At 40.5% G+C, this 23970-nt stretch overlaps 1 protein-coding gene across 3 annotated transcripts in view; it reads left to right on the plus strand.

The window, feature by feature from the left end:
- The window catches only part of DOCK11 (dedicator of cytokinesis 11), a 173304-nt gene that overhangs the window by 24297 nt on the left and 125037 nt on the right, over nucleotides 1-23970 (plus strand). For all 3 annotated transcript variants that reach the window (XM_072956720.1, XM_072956722.1, XM_072956721.1), the window contains exons 2-6: nucleotides 15717-15833; nucleotides 15917-16006; nucleotides 16533-16615; nucleotides 17623-17692; nucleotides 18305-18400. In XM_072956720.1, coding sequence (XP_072812821.1) covers nucleotides 15717-15833; nucleotides 15917-16006; nucleotides 16533-16615; nucleotides 17623-17692; nucleotides 18305-18400 — 456 coding nt within the window. The remainder of the gene's footprint in view (nucleotides 1-15716; nucleotides 15834-15916; nucleotides 16007-16532; nucleotides 16616-17622; nucleotides 17693-18304; nucleotides 18401-23970) is intronic.

A 23970-nucleotide genomic window follows, 5' to 3' on the forward strand; every position in this document is an offset into this window, starting at 1 on the left:
GAAAAAAAATCACACCTAATCCCATCACTCAGGATACACAAATCTCTAATGTTTTCATTTGACTGTACTTACTTTTTAAATTTTTTTATTTTTTAAATTTTTTCAAGATTTTTATTTACTTATTTATTTAGTGTATATATATATATTTATTGAAATATAGTCGGTTTACAATGTTATGTCAACATATTTACTTCTAACTACTCTCCTCTTGTCAGTAAAATGACAGTCACTTTCTACCACTTCCTGGATAGGTGGTATAATAATGCCTACTTCTTCCCCCATGAAATTTTGGTGCCTTAAACAATCCACAAACAGAAAAAAAATAAAAAAGGCCTTTGAGTAGTGAAAGAAGGAGCCACCGTGGCAGATGGCAGGTCTTGCATCGCAAAGCTGTTCCTCAACAGTGCGGTGCTTCTGGGGCCGCGACCACATCGTGGGGACAGCTGCTGGCAAGAGCACGGAGACCCAGGGTCAGCAGGTCTGGCTTCCAGCTACAGTTTTTAAAAATTTTTTTATTTGAAGTGTAGTTGATTTACAGTGCTGTGTTAGTTTCTGATGTACAGCATAGTGATTCAGTTATATATTGATATATATATTTCTTCATATTCTTTTTCACTATAGGTTATTACAAGATATTGAATGTAGTTCTCTATGCTCTACAGTAGGACCTTATTGTTTATCTACTTTATATACAGTAGTTTGTATCTGCTAATCCCAAACTCCTAATTTATCCCTCCCCTGATGTTTCCCCTTTGGTAATGTAAGTTTGTTTTTTATGTCTATCTGTTCCTGTTTTGTAAATAAGTTCATTTATATCATTTTTTAGATTCCACATAATAAGTGATATATCATATTTGTCTCTGTGTGACCTGGCTTCACTTAGTATGATAATCTCTAGATCCATCCATATTGCTGCAAATAGTATTATTTCATCCTTTTTTATGGCTGAGTAATATTCTATTGTATATATTACACAGTAACTTCTTTATCCAGTCATCTGTTGATGGACACTTAGTTTGCTTCCATGTCTTGCCTGCTACTATAAATAGTCCAGCTACAATTTTATGAACAGTGTGAACAGTGTATAAAAGGGCTTTAGTGTTTGGTTTTTCTTGTGCTGCACTCTGAGCCCTGGGGCAGCATCACATTTAACCACGGATTCAAGTCCTCCTTATACCAAGCACCTAAGGTATACGCTTCTACACTTGCTTTAAGAGGTGGCAAGGGCTCTTACCTCTTGTGTCCACTGTCAGCCACTCTGTGCCGTGCCTGCCCCAGGGCCTTCTGAAAGGAGCTCTGGCCACCGCCCGTGAGGGAGAGAAAGAAGCAAAGGCATTGCAGCAGGCGGCCTCTGCCTGCTTGCCGGCTGGCCTCCTCACTTGCAGCCTGCAAACGGCTACCGTCAGGTGCTGGTATTTACAGGAAAGCGGGGCCAACCTTTTACCTGGCCAGAGGCTGCAGCTTCTGCAATTGATGCCAGTATGTTCCGGGAAACTCTTGCTGGGCCAGACCTGGATTGCTCCTTCAGGGAAGCCTCCAGTGGTCAGAGGAACTGGGAAAAGGCTCAGTAGTTTAACAAGGGATGGGGCGACTGGTAGAGAAAGCTCTGAAGCATTTCGGTGGGCTCAGCCTTGAATTCTGGAAAGAAACTACTTTCCTGCTTGATAATCGGATATTTAAATGTGGGGTGAAAACGGCATTGGAGAGAGTGGACTTGAAATGGTAAGAAATCCTTCAGTTGGTTCATCCTTTGACTATGTGTATTTAAAGCAGAGAAGCAATAATCCTGTTTTTCCAGAATTACCTTGATTGTGAAATATGTCAGCAGCAGCAGTGAAGTGATTACTCTGATCTTCCTCCTTAAACCCAGTGGAATTCCACAAGCAAACAAGTACTGTCCTTTGAACAGTCAGCACCATAGGAGGCCACACAATTATTTCCTAATGTCATTGCTCAAAACGTAAGGAATTTCTTTCAGAATGAATGTATGAGTCATGAGAGATGACCAGGGCCTTTACTATATAGTCCCATCTCATACGTAAATTTTTTAATCACATATTTTTTTTTTATCATTAGGTGAGGGTCCGCATTTTGGTAATAAAGGAAAACTATCATTTTTAAAAACCTGACTTCTAGTGGTTTATTTGCATTTCTCTAAGTCTATAATTGCATCAGTGTTCCCTTCTGCACCCCCCCCCCTTTTCTGGTTGGTATAGGGCCAGTCATTTTAAGCTAAAGGTTCACTTTCTTACGCTGGAACGTCACATAGCCTATTGAAATCCTTCGAAATTTTAAACACCTTGTGTGAGAACCTTGATAAGGAGTTACCTCTTTACTTTTGAACTAGTACGTAGCATCGTACACATAGCAGGTCCTCAGTAAATACTTTTTGGTGGATTCGCTTGGATATCAAAGGGAGTTTGAACAATAGTCCCAAATTCTTTATGCTCTAAAGTTTCTCATATTATCTGAAACACTGGAACTATTAGAAATCAACAATATGAATCTAATTTAGAAGGAGGAAAAAATGGAAAAGAGCTGGAGGAACATCAGAATGGTCACTAACAGTTATCCTCTATGGATGATGGGATTCTAAGTGACTTTTATTTTCTTCTTGACGTTTTTAGATTGAAGATTCTTCAGTGAATCTGTATTGATTTATAATTATACAAAACCAATAAATCTTATATAAAAATAATGCAGCCTGTTTATAAGAAGGCAGTGGATCTTAGCCTTTCTTGGGTCACACACTCTGGGGTTCTGGAAAGGTCTGCATCCTCTTCCTATAAAGGTGTGCATACAGCATTTTCCATATAATCTTGGACTTTCACAGATTCCATGGAGCCCATCCGAGGATCACTTAGGACCCCAGGTTAGGGACCAAATTAGGAATGGAAAAAGTGGCACCCAAAAAGGAGTGCCAAATAAACGTGGACGGATATAGGGTTGTATGCGTTTTGCTATTGTTGGTGTTAGGGACATCGGATTCAGAACAGTCCTCGCATCAAGCTATGCAGATCAACCAGAACACCATTGCTAGAGGAGATTTTCCATTCGCGAAACCTCAGGTGTCCTGTTCTTCTTTAAGTCATGGGGAGCTGACAAGAAGTAAGTAAAAGCCTTGAGAGGGGAAATGAGAGTCCAGCTGAACCTAGGATTTGTATCCCGGTAAATGAAGGCCCTGAGCACTCGGTCAGGATTTCCTCCAGCAGCTGCGAAGACAGGCTGGGGAGGGGTGTGGACAAGGTTCCAAATGACAAGGGGTGTCACAAGACGGCTATTGGCCACAGGGGTCCAGGTTGAAATGAAAATGAACGCAAGACAGGAATGTGCTGTCATACGGAGAGAATGGGCAAGGGTGATGTTAGCCTAGTTGGAGGTTGTCCTGGGGAGAAGCTGTAGAGATTCTTTTCTAGGAAGGATATAGTTTTGTCATTCTGACAGTGGTTCAGCCACATGCTATGGGTAGAGGCCTGGAGAGGCAGGATTGTTGTAAGTCTGAGGTCTCACAGTGGCATTGCACTGGATGAGGAGCGTTGCAAAATAGGGATGCTTAGATAAGGTTGTGGGGAGGGCTTCTGCACATGTGTGCCGGGATGCACTTTGGATTACTTTTAGGTGAGGAAGCCAGCAAAAGTACCTGTAGGCACTTCCGGGACACAGAGTAAAGGTGAGCTCAGGGGAGGAAAGGGATGGGGGGAGAGAGGTTGTTCAGGAGGAAGTTTGGTAGTGGGAGAACTATTACAGCACAAAATGAATTTTGCTAGAATCATCAGCTTTCTCTCGGGCTTAATTTAGATGCCCAACCAACATGATTTTCTACGTCCTGACACTTCATGTATCTTTGTGTAGGTGTGCGTGGTCCTGTGAAAACTTTACATATGATATTGTGAATTTACCAAAAGGAGAAATGAATGGGTGATGATTCATGTTATTCAAGCGTTCAGTAGCAGGGCTCCTAGGACAGCTACCCAAATTTGTGTATTTCAGTGAGTATTTTGTAGATTGTGAGGCAGAAAATCTTTTTTTAAGGGGGGCAGGTAATTAAGTTTACCTATTTTTTTATTTAATGGAGGTACTGGGGATTGAACCAAGGACCTCATGCGTGCTAGGCATGCAGTCTACCACTGAGCTATTTCCTCCCTGGAGAGGCAGGAAATCTTAATGGCGAGGGTTAGACAGATTCTAACAGTGGATTCAGGATTTTGCTCATTCAGTCATTCAAGATATAATGGAGGGGGGCACTGGGGATAGAGCTGTGTATAAGACAAAAACTCTTTAATCACTTCATTCTAGAATGAATGAAGAGTTTAGCGCTTTCATTCTAGTGAGAGGAGAGACAGAAAAGGAAATGGACACCTCAGCACTTGGTAATGAGACTAGGATGGGGAAGGAAGTACAGGCACTAGCTCTGGATTTGAGGAGGTAGGTAGCACTGGGTAGGAGGGAGTAGCCATTTGTACCTAGAAAGATGGGCAGCTTCATGGAGTTGCGATGGGGCTGGGTAAGAACTGGCAGAGGGGTCAGGAGCAGCAAAGGTGAGGTAACAGGGCCCATTTGGAGACCTGCCCGCCTCCTGGGGTTGGAGGGCATAGGCTGGAGGCTGGGGTGGAGGCTTGGTCTTAAAAGCCTTGCTAAATAGTTCAAGTTTTTTTTCTGCAGGCTATGTTGAACCATTGGAGATAAAGATTAAGCAAAGGAATACTGTGATACAACTTAATGTTCTAGTTCCATCAAAAATTTAACCATTTTGGATCAAATTAGCCATTGAAAAGGCACTGGAAACAAATTAAGTGCAGGTTGGCAGTTGATCTTTTCAAAATAAAATGTTCAGGCCAATTTAGTCTCTGTCGCACAAGGAAGATGCAAGTATTTCTTTCTCTGTTTTAAGAAAAGCTCTTCACCGAAACAGAGCCCTCACTTGATTTTCCTCAATAGTTTCATGTGCAACTCTAATGAGTAGTTTTCCATAATTCAGTGTGTTGCTCCTGGAAAATGTAGACAATGGGGCAGATTTTCAGCCTATGCTGTCATTTTATGGATTAATTTCCATTAGCGCTGACCTTCTGGCTTTTAGTGCATAAATATGAGTAAAACATCTGTTCATGTCATTCCCCTGCTTAAAACCCTCTGCTGGCTGCCCGTCGCCTACACTAGGAAACAGTCCAGTCTCATTGCCTTGGCATACGTGGTCCTCTGTAAACATGCCTTTCCAGCTCATCTCTGCCATTTCTCCCTCTTCTGTATGTCCCCAGACTCCCTGAACACATGCTTTTCTTCCTCCTCTAGTACTGATGCTCTCGTCTTCACCTGCAATGCGTTTCTTTTCCTTGCCTGCCATGGACATTTTTCATTCTGTCCTTCAAGGCTCAGCGCACATGCCACCTCCTCTCTGAGCCTCCTTCACCAGTGGAATTAATCTCTCCATTACCCACATCCCCACAGCAATCTCGGTGTCTCCTGTCCCAGCCCTTACCCCATCGTATTTTAACTCTGTTTAGGGGTCAGTCTTTCCCCTCAAGCCCATGACTTTGTGAAGGGCAGGGCCCACATTTTGCCCATCTTGGTTTTTTTTTGGTTTTCTACCCACTGCGCGGCACATGGTTGATGCTCAGTGGCTGTGCAGAACTAAGCTGTGTGTTCTGTGTTTCTCACTTTTGTACCAGGCCCGGTAGTGGAATCTGGCCACAGCATAGGGTAATCAGACATGAACACCTAACCATTCTCATGAGGGTGGCATGGTTCTGTACTGGGAACTCCTCTTACTAAATAGCGGAGGGGTTTTTTTTAGGTCTAAGGAAGTGAAACTGCATAGGTTATTTTTTCCTAGCTTTCTTTACAGCTTTGTTGAGATGTAATTCGCATACCATACAACTCACCCATTTAAAGTGGATGTGCCAGTGGTTTTTTAATATATTCACAGATGTGTGTGACCATGACCACATCAATTTTATAACATTGTAATCACCTCAAGGTTGTTAAGACATTGAAAAACCTTTCATAGAGTTAACCCCTAAGACTCTACTTTCAAATGGTATCTCTGATGATAGGGGGTTTGTCATAGGGAGGGAATTGGCTTCAAGAAGGAAACAAAGATTAGAGATAAGGCAGGCTTTTACAATTTTTTAAAGAGGAAGATGTGTCAAAAAGCTGAACAGCCAAGGGATGGTTACCCAAGGATTGCTGATCTGATTTAATGCCCTTTCCTACCAGTTGAGAGAGGCTCAGCTCTTGGAGCTGTACCCCACTGAGACCCCGTAAGGCTAGATAGTGTAGACAGGAAAGTGAGAGATGGGTTTCTGGATGAACAAGAGCTGGGGAAATCACTGAAACTTTAGTAATAGGAGAGTAGGTTCTGAGCTTGATTACACTCAGCTAAAGCAACGTGGGGATGAGTGATTGTAGACGGGACACTGAGGACAGTCTGCCCAGGATGCATTAGGGCTGGTAGGACAGTAAAATAAGGATCATGACCAGGAAGCGTCTTCTGTAGACTCCACCCTCACCTCACGAAAAGGCAGGACCTAGCTGAAGAAGGTCCACTTGTTCAATCACAAGTGGGTAGACAGGATAACCATGGCTCAGGTCACCATATACTGGAATATTATACCAGGAAATGGGGCATCTCCTGATATTTTAAAGAGGTAACCTTAAGAAAAGTCAAAGGAGCTCTCACTTTACTGATTTCAAAGGGCTTTCAGAATGTATTACCTCTTAAAGTGGTCTAACCTGAAAATACTGGTTGGTTCGAAAAAGGCAGAGAGAATTTCAGTTTATGGGTAGATCCAATATGACTGATTATGGAAGTGAAATTGTTTGTAGAAAGGTACATTTTTGCCCCAGTCAAGGTTGATTCTCAAAAGGAGGCCCATCAGTTTTCTTTGCTCCATTATCAGGAGCAAATTAACGGGCTGGGTAGACCAATGGTTGGCTCTGGTGTGGAAAATGATGTGTAGCTGATTTATAGATTACTGAGCTTTTGTAACGAAATAGGCTTGTCTCATTGTGTTCAAATGACACAAACATGACCTTTCAGTTTTTATGTTTTCGTGGAATGTAAGTAATGTAGCTGGCTAAATCCAAAGACCTATAGAACATCAGTGCACTTTACATTTTGTTCTGCTTAAGAATGCAAAGTATGTTATGGTTCTGTTTATCAAACTCAGGAAAAAGTCAATGAGATTTCTTTTTTTATTGTTATTGGAGTGGGACCCAAAATCCAGGGCAAGTTGTAAATTAGTTGATGGGCAGAATGATGGGCACACAATGTCATTTCTCCTTGCATGAGTGAATTATCTGTGATAATTTTGTATGTCTATGTGAACTTGTTAAATTCTTTGATTTGTTAGAAAGCCATTAGGTGTGACCAAGGCGCATTTTTTTTGTCAATAATGGTTTGCTAAAGACTAGAAACAATGTTCTAGTTTTAAAAAGGTACTTTGCCATTCTCTCAATTTATTCAAGCCTTTCTTTTCATTTGTACTTCTTTTTGTCTTATCTTTGAGTTGTTTAAATCCTTATTAGCACAAAATGAACACAAAAAGTGAGTAAGTGAATTCAAATCAGTTCTCCTACCTGCCAGCCAGCAAATTGAGTAAACTTATAATTATTGGTTAAAATGAAGTTTTAGAGTATAGAGTTTATCAAAATTCTATTTATTCATTTGTAGATAATCTAGATTGTCTAGATAATATTTGAATTGGCTGTAATGAAAGACAGTTAACCAAGTTTGAACTAATCATATTGTATATATAGACTTGTTTATTTTGTGATTAAAAAATATACGTTCTTTGTAGGTTTTAAAAAACAGTTGTTGAGTTTATATAAATAGCCAAATAGACTTAGAAAAGGGAAGTAATTTGGCATTTAAAAAGCATTCCTCCCTATGCGAAATGTTTTATTTTTCCTCAGTGTTCCTCTGTTAGATTTAAGTACCTTTAGAATCTGATTTTGCTGATTCTTGAAATCATAAATTAAATTAAAGCTGGGATCTGAAAATTAATTCCGAGAACGTTAGCAATCAATGACTTATCCCTCTGTCCTCGTGTGCCGCCAATTTGGTTTGGAAGGCAAACGTGTAAGATCAGTCGCTTTGTTTAATTTAGCCGGTTATCCCTCATGAACCACAAAAGCTTCTGGCTTTGTAGTTCTCACGGCTCCCTTCTAAGTTCTGTGGAGGATACTGAGATGAATTAGACATGGTCCCTTGAAGATACCTTACTGTTGTTTTTTGTAACTTGATTCTTACCCACTTGAAGTTCAATCTGCCAACTCCTTTCTCCAAAGTAAAAGACCTAAGGTGCTAATCCCTACTCATTGATGGTAAATGCTAAACTGAAAGCAACAGCTAAGAAATGCAAAACTCCTTATCCAGTTACATTACAAGCTCTCTAAGCCAGCTGTGCTCAGCATCATCAGGGCGATGAGAAGACACCATCGCACTCTGGTAAAAAAGATAGGGCAGTTTGAGTAAGATTTAGCAAATCCTAAAATGCAAAGTCCATCCAGGGAAATGAAATGTGGTAGGAGCGAGGATGGGAAAAAGTTTTGTTTTTCTTTATGTGTATTATGGTCAGGAGTCCTGGCTCTGGAGTCCATCAGATATAGGTTTGAACCCCAGCTCCACTAATATGTGACATTGGACCTGCCTGAGCATCAGTTTCCTCATCTGTAAAATGGGCATAACGAAAGACCCTCTCTTGTAGGATTTTTGAAAGAAGTGAGATAATAGATATAAAATGCTTAATTTGGTGTATATTAATGCCCAGTGTAAGGGACAGAGAATGTGCAAGGCACCGTTTCCTTCTCTAGGTGTTTATAATCCCGCTAAAGAGACTAATGTGCAAAGTACCCACAAGGCAGTTATGGCTATATGTGAGTAAACGCCACGGTGGTTGGTAAAGACATTAAGGACTGTGGGTGAGAGAAGTTGGAGTTCGGGCCGTCACAGGAATAATGTGGGCCAAGGTGTGAATTAGGAATAAGCCTGGCCCAATGGTCTCATGAAAAGTATGGTTTTGCCGTTAGTTGTTAGCTTTAAGAAAGGTCAGTGTCTTGAATGCAGTTTGTATGCAGGGTTTTGTGCCAAGATTTGTCCTGGAAAACAGTCTTTATTAAAATATGTCCATAGCTAGTTTGCCAAGTTGGGTTATACTCACTGAAAAGATGGCCTTTCCTTTCCTAGCATCGTATCAGATTCTATTAATTCAAAGCTGCTTCGATACTTAGAGTTCCTATTGGGAAAGAGGGAAAGAAACGAGCTGGTGAAAGGTAATCATCTGATTGAGAAAAGATAAGGTCATAACAAAGTCAGATGCTCTCTGTTGGAAGCTTAGGGAAATGTTCCTTACAGTTATGGTTCCTTTGTTGCCGTGCTGTGTAGGGTCCCCCTCTAAAACTTCGATTCTACAGCGGTGATACTTCTCACTTCTGCTAGTCACAGCTCGCATTTTGCTGCTTCTCATCCTCACATACCGCTCTTGACAGTTACCTAGTCTCCGATCTTACAGAATTTATCAACGAAAGTAGAAGACAAGATGAAATCATCCAAGGCCACGTATACCCAGAGAAATTCTTCCAATTGATAGAAATGTGAATAGATGGGCTCACACACTTTAATGTACAACAATGCTTGTGCGGTTGCTTTGTTGGAAGAAGATGTCGTATCTGAGGGTCTGACAGATGCATGGAAGCCGAGAAAGTCTTCATGTTACAACAGCTTCTGCAATCAACTCAAATGCCTTGGGTTTATCCGCCTCCCCCTCTAGACCGTGAGCTTCTCAAGGGCGAGCACAGGGCCTGGACCTTAGGGACTCGATAAGCATGCTGTACCAGCAAAACTCACTTTCTTTTCTGCGTTGCCGGAAACTGCATGTCCCCAGTGTCCACTTTAAGTGCAAAGTGTTATTTTGAGATCTTTGTGGAGAAAACACTCCAAACCGTGCTACAGATGTCTGAAACACAAGGGGAGCTGAATCCCTTAAGGGGTCTGGAGACATTCCTGAGGGAGGGAGGTGGGGGAAGGATGCGAAGGAAAGACTCTGAGTAACCCCCTCTTTTTCAGCCTGTTACTTCTTTCCTAAGATGGTGGTTATTTTCAATAAGATTGTGTTAAGATGCCATTGAAACAGTACTCTGATCACAGTACAGCAAAAATGAGTGTCTAACTTTTGGGTGAAATCATTCTCTTTCTTAAACCAGTCGTTGCTGTGCTCCTTCTGGTATCCAAACGTAATGTGGAAAAGGGGGCAGCAGTGGTGATCGGAGAGCACAGAGATTTTTGAATCGGCCCCGTGCCCCACTGCTAAATCTTCTGCTTGCTCTGCTCTCCCCCCCTCCCAGGGCGATACAGAAGGGATTCTGTGAAGCCACTGTTCACTTTAGACTTGCAGAAGAGACATTCTTAGAATTCTTAAGGAGAGCTAGTTTCTAAAGTAAAAGATTTACTAGTAAACTAATGACCTTTGGTGTAATATCTAAGCAGGAGTAACCCAGGCTGATTTTGCACTGTTGACAGAGAAATATTACATGATTATTATTGCTTTTTAAAAATGAAATTGAAATCATATGGTTAACTTTCTAATGATAGCATAAATCGGCTTGCTAGTGATGTGTGCTTTTAGATACACAAGTGGTTGGAGAGTTGAATATATGTCTGCATATACATATTTACATACTATTTTAGGATTGTAAGCTCAGCTTTACGTGTATATACATATATAGTTAAAATGACAAAAGATCAGTCATCCTGTACTGTGGATGTATAGGGACTACCACAAAATGATAAAGTTGTGTTTGATGCTCTTAGACACTCCCCATAAGGATCCATTGCTTCCTCTCTTTGGACCAAGAAACAGACTGTAACCAAATCTGTACCGATGAGTTTCCTTTATTAATCCATGCCCTTTCATTTTCTGTTAGAAATCAGAAAGTTATCTCAATTTGTGGAATTGTGCATTTCTGTGCACTTTCAGGGTTTACACGTGGAGGTCTATTTAGATTTGGTCCTAGTGGCTGAGTAAGCCTGGAAGAGTCTGCTGTGTCTCAAACCACAGAGATCAACATTTAAATTTTTTATTTTAGGGGGAGGGTACAGCTCAGTGGTAGAGCTCATGTGTGGAATTTACGAGGTCCTGGGTTCAATTCCCAGTACCGCCATTAAAAAAAAAAACAAAACTGCTAGTTTCCTTAAAAAAAATAAATACAAATTTTATTTTACTAGGGGTTAGGAAAATACTGACTTGTTTTCCTTTTGTGGGGTGGTGACATAAAGCTTACTGTTTCTTAAATGCATTTCAATGAAGAAGAGATTTGATTTGAAGAATATAAAGTATATGATAGTGCAGACATTGTGCCAGAAATCTCGATGATTGTATGTGAGTCGAGTTTGGGAGACACTGCTAAGAACAGAAAAGGGATCAGTAGTTGGAGGACCTGGATTTGAGTCCTGATTCTACCACTCCATATAGACAGCTGAGCTTAAGCCTCAGAGCCAATTTCTTCATGTACAGAGTTGAAATGATAGTATTTTCCTTCTGTTTGACAGGTTTTGGTTAAGAAACAGGTAGAATAAATATTGAAAGTGTTTTCTTAAGACTGCAAAGTCATCTTCAAGTGAAGCGACAACCAGAAAAACCTTAATAATATTACCAGCAAGTTATTTCAGGGGAATCAATGAATGAGAACTTTCAAAGGCAAATCTTTTTTTTTCCCTCTCCATGGTGAAAACTGAGTAGGTTCCAAATTTAGGCTGACGGTTTTCTGCCACTACTTGGGAAGAGAAGACTGAAACATATGCTTACTCCTGTTCAGATTGTATAAATGCTTTTGCCTTTTCCTTAACGCTGCTGCAGAACCGTACAGAAGTACACTCTGGGATCTTGCTATTGTTTGTTCCTAAAGTACTGTTCATTATAACACAGTTTTCTTGAGTTGTAAAAAAGCGCACAGGCTGGCAGGAGGGAAACATTGCAAAGCTGAGAGAAACCCTTTGTGAGAGAGAAGCTTTATTTAGGATAACCCTGTAGGTCTAATAATAAAACGATAAAGCTGAATAGGAAGGTTAGATAAGGGTTATGTTCTAAACCGCAGAGCAGAGCTACCATTAAATCATGATCATTCTAAAAGGCAAAGGTTTTCCTTGTCTCTGAGGCCAACAGGGTTACAGCTGAATCCTCCTGGAAGGGAAATGAAGGGCGCAGTTGGTTCTCTGGGACTGACTCCTACTGGAGCCTCTCCCACTGACAGTTTGAACTGTGCTTTTACTGCCTGGGAGAGGGGTGGAGAAAAAGGATGCAGCTGGGGGATGGGAGGGGACCATTAGTCCTTCTCTTTTTCTTATAAAGATGGAGCCTGATTCACAGGCCTAGGTCTTCTTCTAAGGGAAGATTTGTGGGACTCAGAATAGCCACCCCAACTTCTTCTGCCATCAAGCTACCCGTGACAAAGGAAGTAGGTGAAGACCCAGAATGCTTAGCTGAACCCATTTTCAGTGAAAAGTGAAACCTTGTTTTCTACAGGATGAATACATGGCCTTTAAAACACATGAAGAGCTGGAAGTTTCATGTTTAGAAAGCCTCTCCTGTACATTTAAACAAGGGATTCATCTTGGCATAATCTTTTGCGTATTCATTTGACAACTACGTTAGAAAGTGCAAGGAGGATTTTTCTTTTTTTTCTTTTTCAAAGTTACTTGAGGGGGAGGGTATATAGCTCAAGTGGTAAAATGCGTGCTTAGCATGCACAAGGTCCTGGGTTCAATCCCCAGTGCCTCCTCTAAAAATAAATAAAGAAGTAAATTTAATTACTCCCCCCCCCAAAAAAAACCCCAACAAAACAAAGTTACTTGCAGCAGGTACTTGGGAAATTATTGTACAGAGAGATTAACAGATGCTAATTCAACAGGTTAAACATCGACATTTGAGGACTGTTTCTGCAATCTGTATTGGGAGGATAATTGGCACCAAAAGCAAGACTTTGAAATTATTTTCAGTCCCTAAGGCTCACCTTCTTAGATGGGGCTTTATTCGTTTAACTTCTCTGAGAAATTGATCACAGACTGAGTGTGAGAGCTGGAAGCCACAGTGGTAGCTTCCTTTCACTTCGGTCCATGAAAACATGGTGCATATGGGATGAGGGGGTCAAATTTTCCTATCAGAAAATCTCTGTGTGCCCCAAATCAGAATTTTTTCTTTCATTTCAACTCATTTTGCACGGGTATCCACCAACATGATAGGGATGGTCTGTTTGATTTGATCTCATGGGTCTGCAAATCCAAATTTAAGACTTGAAGTGAAGTATATCTTTGTTAGGATCTTTTTCCTCCAGCTTTACTGAGATATAATTGAAAAATAAAAGTATATATTTAGAGTTTACAATGTGATGATTTAATATATGTATACATTGTGAAATGATTACCACAGTCAAGTTAATTAACACATCTGTCACCTCACCTGGTTACCTTTTTTTGTGTGAGATGCTTCAGATCTACTCTCTTAGCAAATTTCAAGTATAAACTACAGTGCTATTAACTATAGTCACTGTGCTGTACATTAGATCCTCAGCACTTACGCAACTTATAACTGAAAGTTTGTCCCCTTTGACCAACATCTCCTGTTTTCCCCACCCCCTGCCCTTGGCAACCACCACTCTACTCTTTTTTAGATTCCACATATAAATGATATCATATAGTATTTGTCTTTCTCTGTCTGTCTTATTTCACTTACCATAATGCTTTCAAGGTTTATCCAGGTTGTTGCAAGTAGCAGAATTCCTTCTTTTCTATGAACAATATTTCATTGCATATATCTATATGTATATATCACGTTTTAAAAATCCATCTCTCCCTCGATGGACACCTAGGTTGTTTCCATGTTTTGGTTACTGGGAATAATGCCATAATGAACATGGGAGTGCAGATATCTCTTTGAGATAATGATTTCTTTTCCTTCAGATATATACCCAGAAGGGAGATTGCTGGATCATATGGTAATTCTATTTTTAATTTCTTGAGGAACCTCTATACTGTTTTTGTTAGGATCTTTTAGACTTTGTTGAACACTGATTCTCATTTGTCAGAGTGGTGTACTCTAATCTTTCTGAGTAATCTTACAGAGGAAGCTCTGAGATGCCCTTCAGATATGGAACTGCGATATAGCTGTGACCTATTGTGAACCACGTATAAAAACAGTTCTCACACGATTCCATCATGATACTAAGTTTTAATGTATCTTAAATACACCCATGATGATATTAAGTGTTAATATATCTTAAATTCAAGTTTTCTTTATACAGTTTTAAATTATAAAATTATTGAGAAAAATAATTTAAATAAAATGTTATTACTAGAAATCACTAATATATGCCACCTTGGTTTTGATGTGTGTGTTGAGACATGGCTGTGGTGGAATCTGAGTATCTCTAAAAGTTCATTCAGCACTAATGATTGAATGTCTACCACGTGCTGGGGACTGTTCTAGGTGCTGGGGTTTTAGCAGTGGACGAATAAAGGAAAATCCCTGCCCTTAAACAAGCAGAGAGGTCAAATAGATGGTAGATCAGATTGGGGTAAATTCAGTGAAGGAATAGTTGATAGAAAGGTAGGTGATGGGATCCTACTCCAAGTTCAGTACATTGAACTTTGGTATCTTTGTGTATTTCTCAGGAGAGGAAAGTCTGCAGGAGGTAGAAAGAACGGAGCTTTGGAGTCACAGACTCAGGTTTGCATTCTGCTTAGCCTGAATCGAGCCCAGGATTTCCTCATCTGTAAGATGGGGACAAAGATTAAACCTATTTCATAGGATTATTATGATTCTTATGTGGGAAAATGTAGAGAAAGTCCTTGGCATGGTGCCTGGCATCTAGAAAGGGCTCAGTAAATGCTAACTATTACTACTCTTATTAATAAATCACACCCTGGATTTCTCAAAGTCAGTAACCTGCTTCTTATAACCTTAGCCTCAGGCTGGGACCCTACTATCAAAGGCCAGGTCACCTGGGAGTCCAACAGGGACCCACTGACTTTGCCACCAGGAACCACATCCTTTCATGCCCTGCCCACCAGCTCCAGCATCTCCAGTACCCATGCTCGCCCCAGCTATGCTGGAACTTGATACATCCTTTGGACAGCATGCCTGGTGCAGAGTAGACACATGAATGTCGATCCTTTCTCCCCTTCTGTTACCTAATGAATAGTGCATATTCAGTAAATATCAATTGACGGGCTTCCAAATATACCACTTTTTGTTTAACCTTCAATTCAATAAATTGTTGGAAGGCACAAGAGTAAGCAGAGTACAGTGATCTCTCTCCTGAACTCTTGTCTTTAGCAGAGAGGCCTCTGTGTGTTTATATGTGTTTGGTGCGTGTGTCCAATTATGGAGAATATTTCTCCTGTAGAAGTGTCTCCTTTAAGTGCTGACTGTCAATAATCCCTTCTTTTGTGAAATAATGTGTCTTTGACACGTGATGAGGAACTTATCTCATGACCGCTTTAACAGTACTAACTGTTCGACAGTATTAACTTAAAAAAATTTTTTTTGTTATTTATTTCTTTAGGTTTTTTTAGGGGAAGGAGGTGATTAGGTTATTTATTTATCTTTTGTTTTTAAATGGAGGTGCTGGGGATTGAACCCGGGACCTTGTGCATGCTAAGCATGTGCTCTACCACTGAGCTATACCCTCCCTTGGTATTAACTTTCTTTTTGTCTCTTATTAAGGAAAAGACCAAAGTTGTTGAGCCCTTGGACTATGAGAATGTTATCGCCCAAAGAAAAACCCAGATTTATAGTGACCCCCTCAGAGACCTGCTTATGTTTCCAATGGAAGATATATCTGTGAGTTCACAATCACTTCTTTAAAGAATAAAACTGCATTTTCCAGCCTGGTTTGTATAGCAAGAATGTTCTTTGTCGTCTAGATCTCAGTGATAAGTCGTCAGCGCAGAACAGTGCAGTCCACTGTACCCGAAGATGGTGAGAAGAGGGCCCAGAGTTTGTTTGTCAAAGAGGTAAGAGCCTGAAAGGCCACAGAAGAACAGTGGCCTAAATCACATCCTGTATTTATGCATTTTTTAAATGGAGGTCCTGGGGATTGAACCCAGGACCTTGTGCATGCTAAGCATGTGCTCTACCATTGAGCTATACCCTCCCCCCATATACTGTATTTAAAATATTCTTCCTTTACTGTAAATGGAAAATTTCTATAACTTAATAAACCTATGTAACAAGTCCATATGATGTGATACGGAGGATACAGCTTAAACACTTTCACAAGTAGCATGTATTCTTAGTCTTTTTTTTTTATTTTAATACTCTTTGGACTTGGAGTCAGAGTGTCCAAGAAAGCATATGAATTGGGATTTATTGCCACCACCTGGTTTAGGAAGACACAGTTAATCCCCAAAGGAAGATTCCAGTACCAACATTCCCCGGATGATTTTAAAAGACCTATCAGCTTATTACCAGACTTTAAAAAAAGTAGATAAATGTGTACTTTTCCTACATTTCAAATTTAAGGTTCCTATTTTCTTTCAGTGTATTAAAACCTATAGCACAGATTGGCACGTGGTAAACTACAAGTATGAAGACTTCTCTGGGGACTTTCGAATGTTGCCATGGTAAGTTTAGAATTTAAGGGAAACTTTGAAGAGGAAGTTTTTTTTTTTAACTGTTTGTGAAACTTCTCAGTTATAATTTATAATAAGACAAAACCTCAGACAACCAGCATGTTTGGTAAATGTGTTTTAGGTAATTGGATATGTTTTAACTTTGCTCATTGAAATTTTTCCTAAAATGTATAAGTTCACTTTTTGGCTTTGGTACATCTATATTGACCATACAATCATCTTTCTTTGATTTTGGGTAATGTAGTGAGCATTTTCTAGTGCTGTCAAAGAAAAAGCTAGAAGATATTTGACTCAATCTGGTGGCATGACATCTTTTGATAAAAGTACATCTCTTTCAGTTGAGCTGAAGGGCTGCCGTGAGCACACTGGCCCGGGAGCCAGACTGTTGGAGTTCAAATCTTATTTCTCCCATTTACTAACTGGATGACCTTGGGCTTGTCACTCAGTCTGAGCACTGACTTTCCTCCCCTTTTGTACCCACAGTAATACTAACTTCATAGGATATCATTCGGGAAATGTTTTGGAGAAATAAGACTTGGTGGAGCCTTCTGTAGTTTTCAAAGCACTTTCCCACAGGAGAAAACTGAGTCTTAAAGATGTCCTATAAAACGGACTCCTAAGATGATCAGTCTAAGGGCATACAACAAACAGATGCAAGAGCCAGAGTGACACCAGGTTGCTTTTTGGCTTGGGAAAGAGAAAGTTCTATCACCACTGACAGCTCTGGCATGTATTCCTAGCAATTTCTGCCCTCCCTAAGTATTTGGGCTGAGTTAAGTCTTTGCTGCTGGCTGTACCGAGGGAGTCCTTAGATAAAAGGTAACGCAAGTTTAGTCAGAGGGGAGAATCTGAGCTTGGAAAGGAGAAAAGCATTTCTCTTCCTTCTGTCTTGGCATTTTCTTGTTGTGAAAGAAGGGAGTCTACTCATCTTGCTTTCGGTTTTTTTTACCTCTGTCCATTCTTTTCAGTGTCTTAAGACAATTCTCTTGCATTTTCAGCAAATCTCTGAGACCAGAAAAGATTCCCAATCACATATTTGAGATTGATGAGGACTGTGAGAAGGATGAGGTAAAGATGGGGGCAGCTGCACTGGTTTCCTCAAGGTCATTTCTGCTGAGAGCGATTTCCCTGAGAAAAGATGAGGGAGAGAATTGTTTTTGAATGATGTATGGCCACGTTTCAAGCTAATGAATGTTTAAAAAAATTTTTTTAAATGGTTGCATTTCCAAATGGAGTTCGGGAAAAGTCAAGTGAAACGGGCTGTAATTTGTATATAAACATGTTTTCCCACCTGTGGGACACGCTGGTGGAGTTGCTTTTCCCGCATGGGCATGTGGTGTGGTGATTCATCTAGACCCTCCTGCCTGGTAGATCCCTCTTGGGACAGATGGCCTGGATGTCTGTGACATTTTGAGGTGCAGTTTGCCTGTTTACGTAATGCAGAAGACTTTCCTAGAAGACAGCCCATACGATTCAGTAAATATTAAGTGCCTACTGTGTGCACGGTAGCCTTTCATCCTCTAGTTAACAATATCAAGTTTAATCAGGCATCTTCATGGGGAAGGGGGAGGGGGAACTTTATGCTTTGGAAAATGGGGCAGAGCCTAGTATGTGCTCCCCCCCATTCAATTAGACGACTGGCTGGCTGCTCTTTCACTGATGGTCTTCACTCTATTTCAGGATTCGTCTTCTTTATGTTCTCAGAAGGGTGGTGTGATAAAACAAGGCTGGTTGCACAAAGCCAATGTCAATAGCACCATCACAGTTACCATGAAGGTAAGATGTAGTTATTATATTATTTCATCATTTTAAGGATATTGTCATGAGTAGTCTGTCTGGAAACAATATATCTTTAAAAAATTTTTTTACAAGCTCTAGCAAAAGATCTTTCGTGATAGGATTCTCACAGATGTCTGGAATTGAAAGAAATCTGAAACCTCAGGATAAATTTAGATGTGCACCTTTTAAAAGAAATGTAATTATTATCTCCTGAATCAGGATGTTTAAAAAGGAGGCTGCCAGCTGAATGAAGAAAAGAGCTTTGAAACAAAAGGGCTTCAAAGGTTTCTGTGTGGAAATGGATGTGATGAGTGGAGGAAGAGGCTACTCCGTTTATTTAGCAAATGTTAATTAAGGGCTTATTATATGCTGATCACTGTTGGGGAATATCTGGATATCTGAGATGGGGTCCCTGGCCTCCAATAGTCTCCAGACAAGATTAAGAAACATACCAAATTAACTACTATACAAGTGGTATCTTAGTGCTGTCAGAACTGGAGAGTTTTAAAGCTTGGCCGGAATAGCAAGTTTGTGTATGGGCTTTGTGCGAGATAAAGTTAGAAACAGAGAGAGGGATAAAATTGGGCATGGCTTTGAATGCCTCAGACGTGAGGTTAGCTTTTGTTCGGGAGGCTGTGGCAGGCCATTAAAATCCAAAGGTAAGGCTAACAAGCTACTTGAAGATTCTGAGCAGAAAAACAAATTATTCTCTGATCCCAAATATAACTGTTCTTTCAGATATTCAATACAAGCTCATGTGGCTTGCTGAGGATGATTCACACTTCCATTAAGTCTTAAAGGTCATTCTCTCTTTCACATTGCCTGCAAGCAGAAACCATGGGTGTCTACCAAGGGAAGACTCAAATTTTATCTTAATTTAATATTTTGCCTGCTGCTTTCCATTTAGTGGTCGTGTCCTGTTCTCACTTTCATTTTCAAACCCTGAAAATAATGAATCCAAGTTGTTGGATGCTTCGTATATTTCTCAGGCCCACGGTGATGATGAGAAAATCCATTTATTGAGGACTTAACATGTGCCAGTCACTATGCTGAGTGTTTTATATTCTGTATCTCATTTGGTCTCATGGCAGCCCTATGGTATAGGTACTAGTGTTATTTTTGGCTTGCAAATGTGGAAAGTGAGGCAAAAAGGAATTCAGCAATTAACCCAAGGTCATACAGCTTCATGTTTTCAGAGGTGGGATTTGAACCTGGGCAGGCTCATGCCTGAGGCTATGATCTGAACCAGAACACTATCAGTGCTCATTCACTATGAGACTCTAAAAGAGTCTTTTTTAAAAAAACACCCTTATTGTGGTGTGGTTCCTGTACTGCAAACTGCACATATTTCAGATGTACACTTTGATGAATTTTGATAGATGTATACACCAATGAAACCACCACCACAATCAAGATAGCTCACATTTCCATCACTCCCCAACAGGTACAATTTTCGAATTCCCAATTTATCCCTTCCCACCCTTTTTACCCCCTGGTAATCGTAAGTTTGTTCTCTGTGTCTGTGAGTCTGTTTCTGTTTTGTAGGTAAGTTCATTTGTTTCCCTTTTTTTTTAGATTCCACATATGAGTGATATCACATGGTATTTTTCTTTCTCTTTCTGGCTTACTTCACTTAGAATGATGATCTTCAGGTCCATCCATGTTGCTGCAGATGGCATTATTTTATTCTTTTTTATGGCTGAGTAGTATTCCATTGTATGTAATAGAGTCTTGGGTCTTTATGTCTCCTATCAGTGTTATCAGGTTCAGAAATGTATGTGTGAAGGTGATAATTCTGTGCCATTTGGTAGAAAATGTTTGTCTAGTTTTTGACTCCACTCCCTTCCCCTAACCTTCTCAAAATATTAAAATGTTTTACCCATACTTAAGCTTTAGTCCAACATAAAGTAAATATAATGTATGGAAATCTGGATTCATAAAACAAGACATTAGGGAATTAATATTTTTACAAAACAATTCACCACAGGATTCCTTTCAAGAGTCAGTTACTCTAATGCCTTTAAATTATCCTTTGCTTTACATATAACTTTTTTAGTGGCTTATATATTATAAAGCAAAGTACAGTTGTCTGTAAAAAGTGCATGATTTAAATTTGCTTTCAGAATTCGTGAAATACAGACTGGTGGATGCGGTAGGCAGAGTGACAAGCCCCCTAAAGGTGTCTATTTTTAATCCCCGGAAGCTGTAAATGTTTCCTTCCATGGCAAAGGGGAGTTAAAATCACTAATCAGCAGGTAGGGAGATTATCCTGGATTATCCAGTGTAATCATAAGGGTCCTAGTGAGTGGAAGATGGACATTGAAGAGGAGAGTTAGGGAAAGAGATGTGAGGGTGGAAGCCAGGTCAGAGAGAGGTGCTGTGTTGCTGGCTTTGAAGATGGAGGAAGGGCCAAGAAATGTGGGCAGCCTTGGGGAGCTGGAAAAGGACAGGAAGTGGGTTCTCCCCTAGAGCCTCCAGAAAGGAACATGGCTCTGCTGTAACCTTGATTTTAGCCCAGTGAGACCCATGGTGGACTTCTAATTTACAGAACTGTGAGATAAGACATTTGTGTTGTTTTAAGCCACCGAGTTGGTGGTAATTTGTTACAACAGAAATAGAAAAGCAACTCAATCTGTTAGTCAAAGATGGATTGTTTAGCTTTTTGTATTATCTATCCCCGAGGTTGCAAACTCCACCACTCACAGGGGCCAGACGGGAACCATAAATTCATGGAGTGGGTGGTGGGTCTGAGGCAACCTGGTGACCACGTGGCCTGGCTGAAGGGTGAAGGGGACAGCTGCTGCTTGTCTCCAGCTAATTGTTGCTCTGCTGCTGCTGAGCTAGGCGCTTTGCGTCGCCTCTTTTTATCCCCAGCTGTTCATATTTTAGCCACTTCTTTTTTTTTAGTGAGATATAATCCACATACCATAAAAATACTTCTTTCTTTTTAAAACCTCTACCAAACAGTAGGCAAAGGAAGGAAAAGAAAAATAAAACAACTTGGTCATATGTGCTACACAGTTCCTTAAAAAAATGAAGGGGGGTGGGGGAGTCTAGCTCAGTGGTAGAGGACCTACTTGGCATGTGTGAGGTCCTAGGTTCAATCCTCAGTGCCTTCTTTAAGGGGCGGGGTATAAAGAATGGGGAATAATTTGAAATATAAAGGTCTTAATGAGCTTTGGAAATTGTCTCTGGTTGTGGATTTCATTTTCTTCTCTATGATGGATTCTGGCTCTTCATTTTCGATTTCTGGGAGCTGAATACACATCCTATATTCTTCTGGTTTTACCTCTTAAACCATAGAAGTTGTAGTATATTTCCGGATTTATCACAGCTAGAGTGGGCATGAGGGGAAAGTTCAGCCAGATTCAGTCAAAGGCATTTGAGGGATTTTTGCCAAGATATTTTTTTTCCTATAAGTATTGGGTTTTAACTCTTATTTAGTTGAGCATCCTTGAAAGTGGTAGAAACTTGCAGTGTTTACTGGGCTCTCTCTCTGTATATAAACAGAGGGCGTGGGAGTGTGTGGGACAGGCAGGGGGAGGACTGGGTGTGGGTCGCAGTTTCTTGGTTGCTAGGCTGGAACTTGGAGTGAGGGCCGAAGAAGTCCAGGCCGGTGACTGAGGTGCACCGGGGGCCTCGGGCTTATGTCCTTAGGTGCCTTGTTACAGGGTGGGGATCATACATGTTCTTCCCGCTTCAGGCCTGGATTGGCTCAGACACAGGACAGAGGAACTGAGTCAAAGGACTGCAGAGTTTAGAGACCTTCCGGAAGAAAAATTTCTATCTGTTTCTCCTGCGTTAGTCTTTGAAGTGAAGACCAATGTGTATCATAAGCAAGTGGGAAGATGATTCAGGTATGCTTTGGCTGAGTCATTTTCCTGATCCTGGTGGCAGTTTTACCTTTGGTGCATTGGGTGTCCCCTGCCTGCTCGGACCTCCAGCCCACACTGATGACCAACTTTCGTGGCTCCAGCAATGAGCACCACAGGGCTAGAGCTAACAGGGTTGAGAAAAGCGAAGAAGCTTTTCTGTTGGAAAATTCAAGCTTTGACAGCTTCTGCGAATTCACAGCAGACAAACCAGGAAGCTACAACAGGATCTGGGTACTAATCATGACTCATTAGCAAATAACAGCCTACAGGAGCCATGCGTCTTCCCTCCTACTTTATCTGTGCCTCCTTGATGCACTGTGGCTTGACATTGCCCTGCAGATCCTTTCGGGTTAACAGAGATTAAAACAGGGTAGACTGGTGTCTTTTAGATAGAGGTGGATGTTTATGGATTTTTGGTCATTGAAAAATTTCTGAATTTTAAAAACTATGTAGAATCAGCCCTTTGGAAAGTTTGAAGTTATGTATGACCCTTTTAAACTGTTTTTTATCAGCAAGTCTGAGTCCTTTTCCTGGGCATTTTCACTGTCAGAAATCAGGGAATTTACTAGCCAGGGAGGAAGACAGAATCATGAAAGAAGGTAGAAAGAAAATTAAAATGAAGGAAAGAGGGTTAGGAAGATTCAGCCAAGTCCAGCAGATAAAAGAAAATCAGAAGATTCCTGCTTTCTTTTTTTTTAAACTTTTTTTTATTGAGTTATAGTCATTTTACAATGTTGTGTCAAATTCCAGTGTAGAGCACAATTTTTCAGTTATACATGAACATACATACATTCACTGTCACATTCTCTTTTGCTGTGAGCCACCACAAGATCCTGTATATATTTCCCTGTGCTACACAGTACAATCTTGTTTATCTGTTCTACATTTTGAAATCCCAGTCCCTTCCCACCCCCCGTCCCCCTGGCAACCACAAGTTTGTATTCTGTGTCTATGAGTCTGTTTCTGTTTTGTATTTGTTTTTTTTTGTTTTGTTTTGTTTTTTGTTGTTTAGATTTCGCATATGAGCGATCTCATGGTATTTTTCTTTCTCTTTCTGGCTTACTTCACTTAGAATGACATTCTCCAGGGACATCCATGTTGCTGCATATGGCATTATTTTTTATGGCTGAGTAGTATTCCATTGTATAAATATACCATGGCTTCTTTATCCAGTCATCTGTCGTTGGACATTTAGGCTTTTTCCATGTCTTGGCTATTGTAAATAGTGCTGCTGTGAACATTGGGGTGCAGGTGTCATTTTGAAGTAGGATTCCTTCTGGATATATGCCCAGGAGTGGGATTCCTGGGTCATATGGTAAGTCTATTCCTAGTCTTTTGAGGAAGAAGATTCCTACTTTCTAAGGTCTTTCGAGAAAGCAACCACATGACCTATAATTCGATAGGAATCATGTAGCCAAAGTCATTTGTATATGAGCTGCTTTAGAAAGTTAAACCTCCCTAGCCAGCTGCCAGAAAGTTTTGCAAGTACATTCATGTTAATGGTGGTGGGCTCTAGGGAAGAAGGGGCCGGTGAAGGACCTAAGCTGAGTTCTTCACATTGCAATATTGGAAGACCCCATATTTATGGAATAAACATTTGTCTTTTCCCCAGTATACACCTTTCCACCAGCTCTGGTCAGGGAACATAGAGTCTGCACCATTTTGTGCAACTGTCATGTTCCCAGAAGGGCT

Source organism: Vicugna pacos, chromosome X (assembly GCF_048564905.1).
Source record: "Vicugna pacos chromosome X, VicPac4, whole genome shotgun sequence".
Lineage (NCBI taxonomy): Eukaryota > Metazoa > Chordata > Mammalia > Artiodactyla > Camelidae > Vicugna > Vicugna pacos.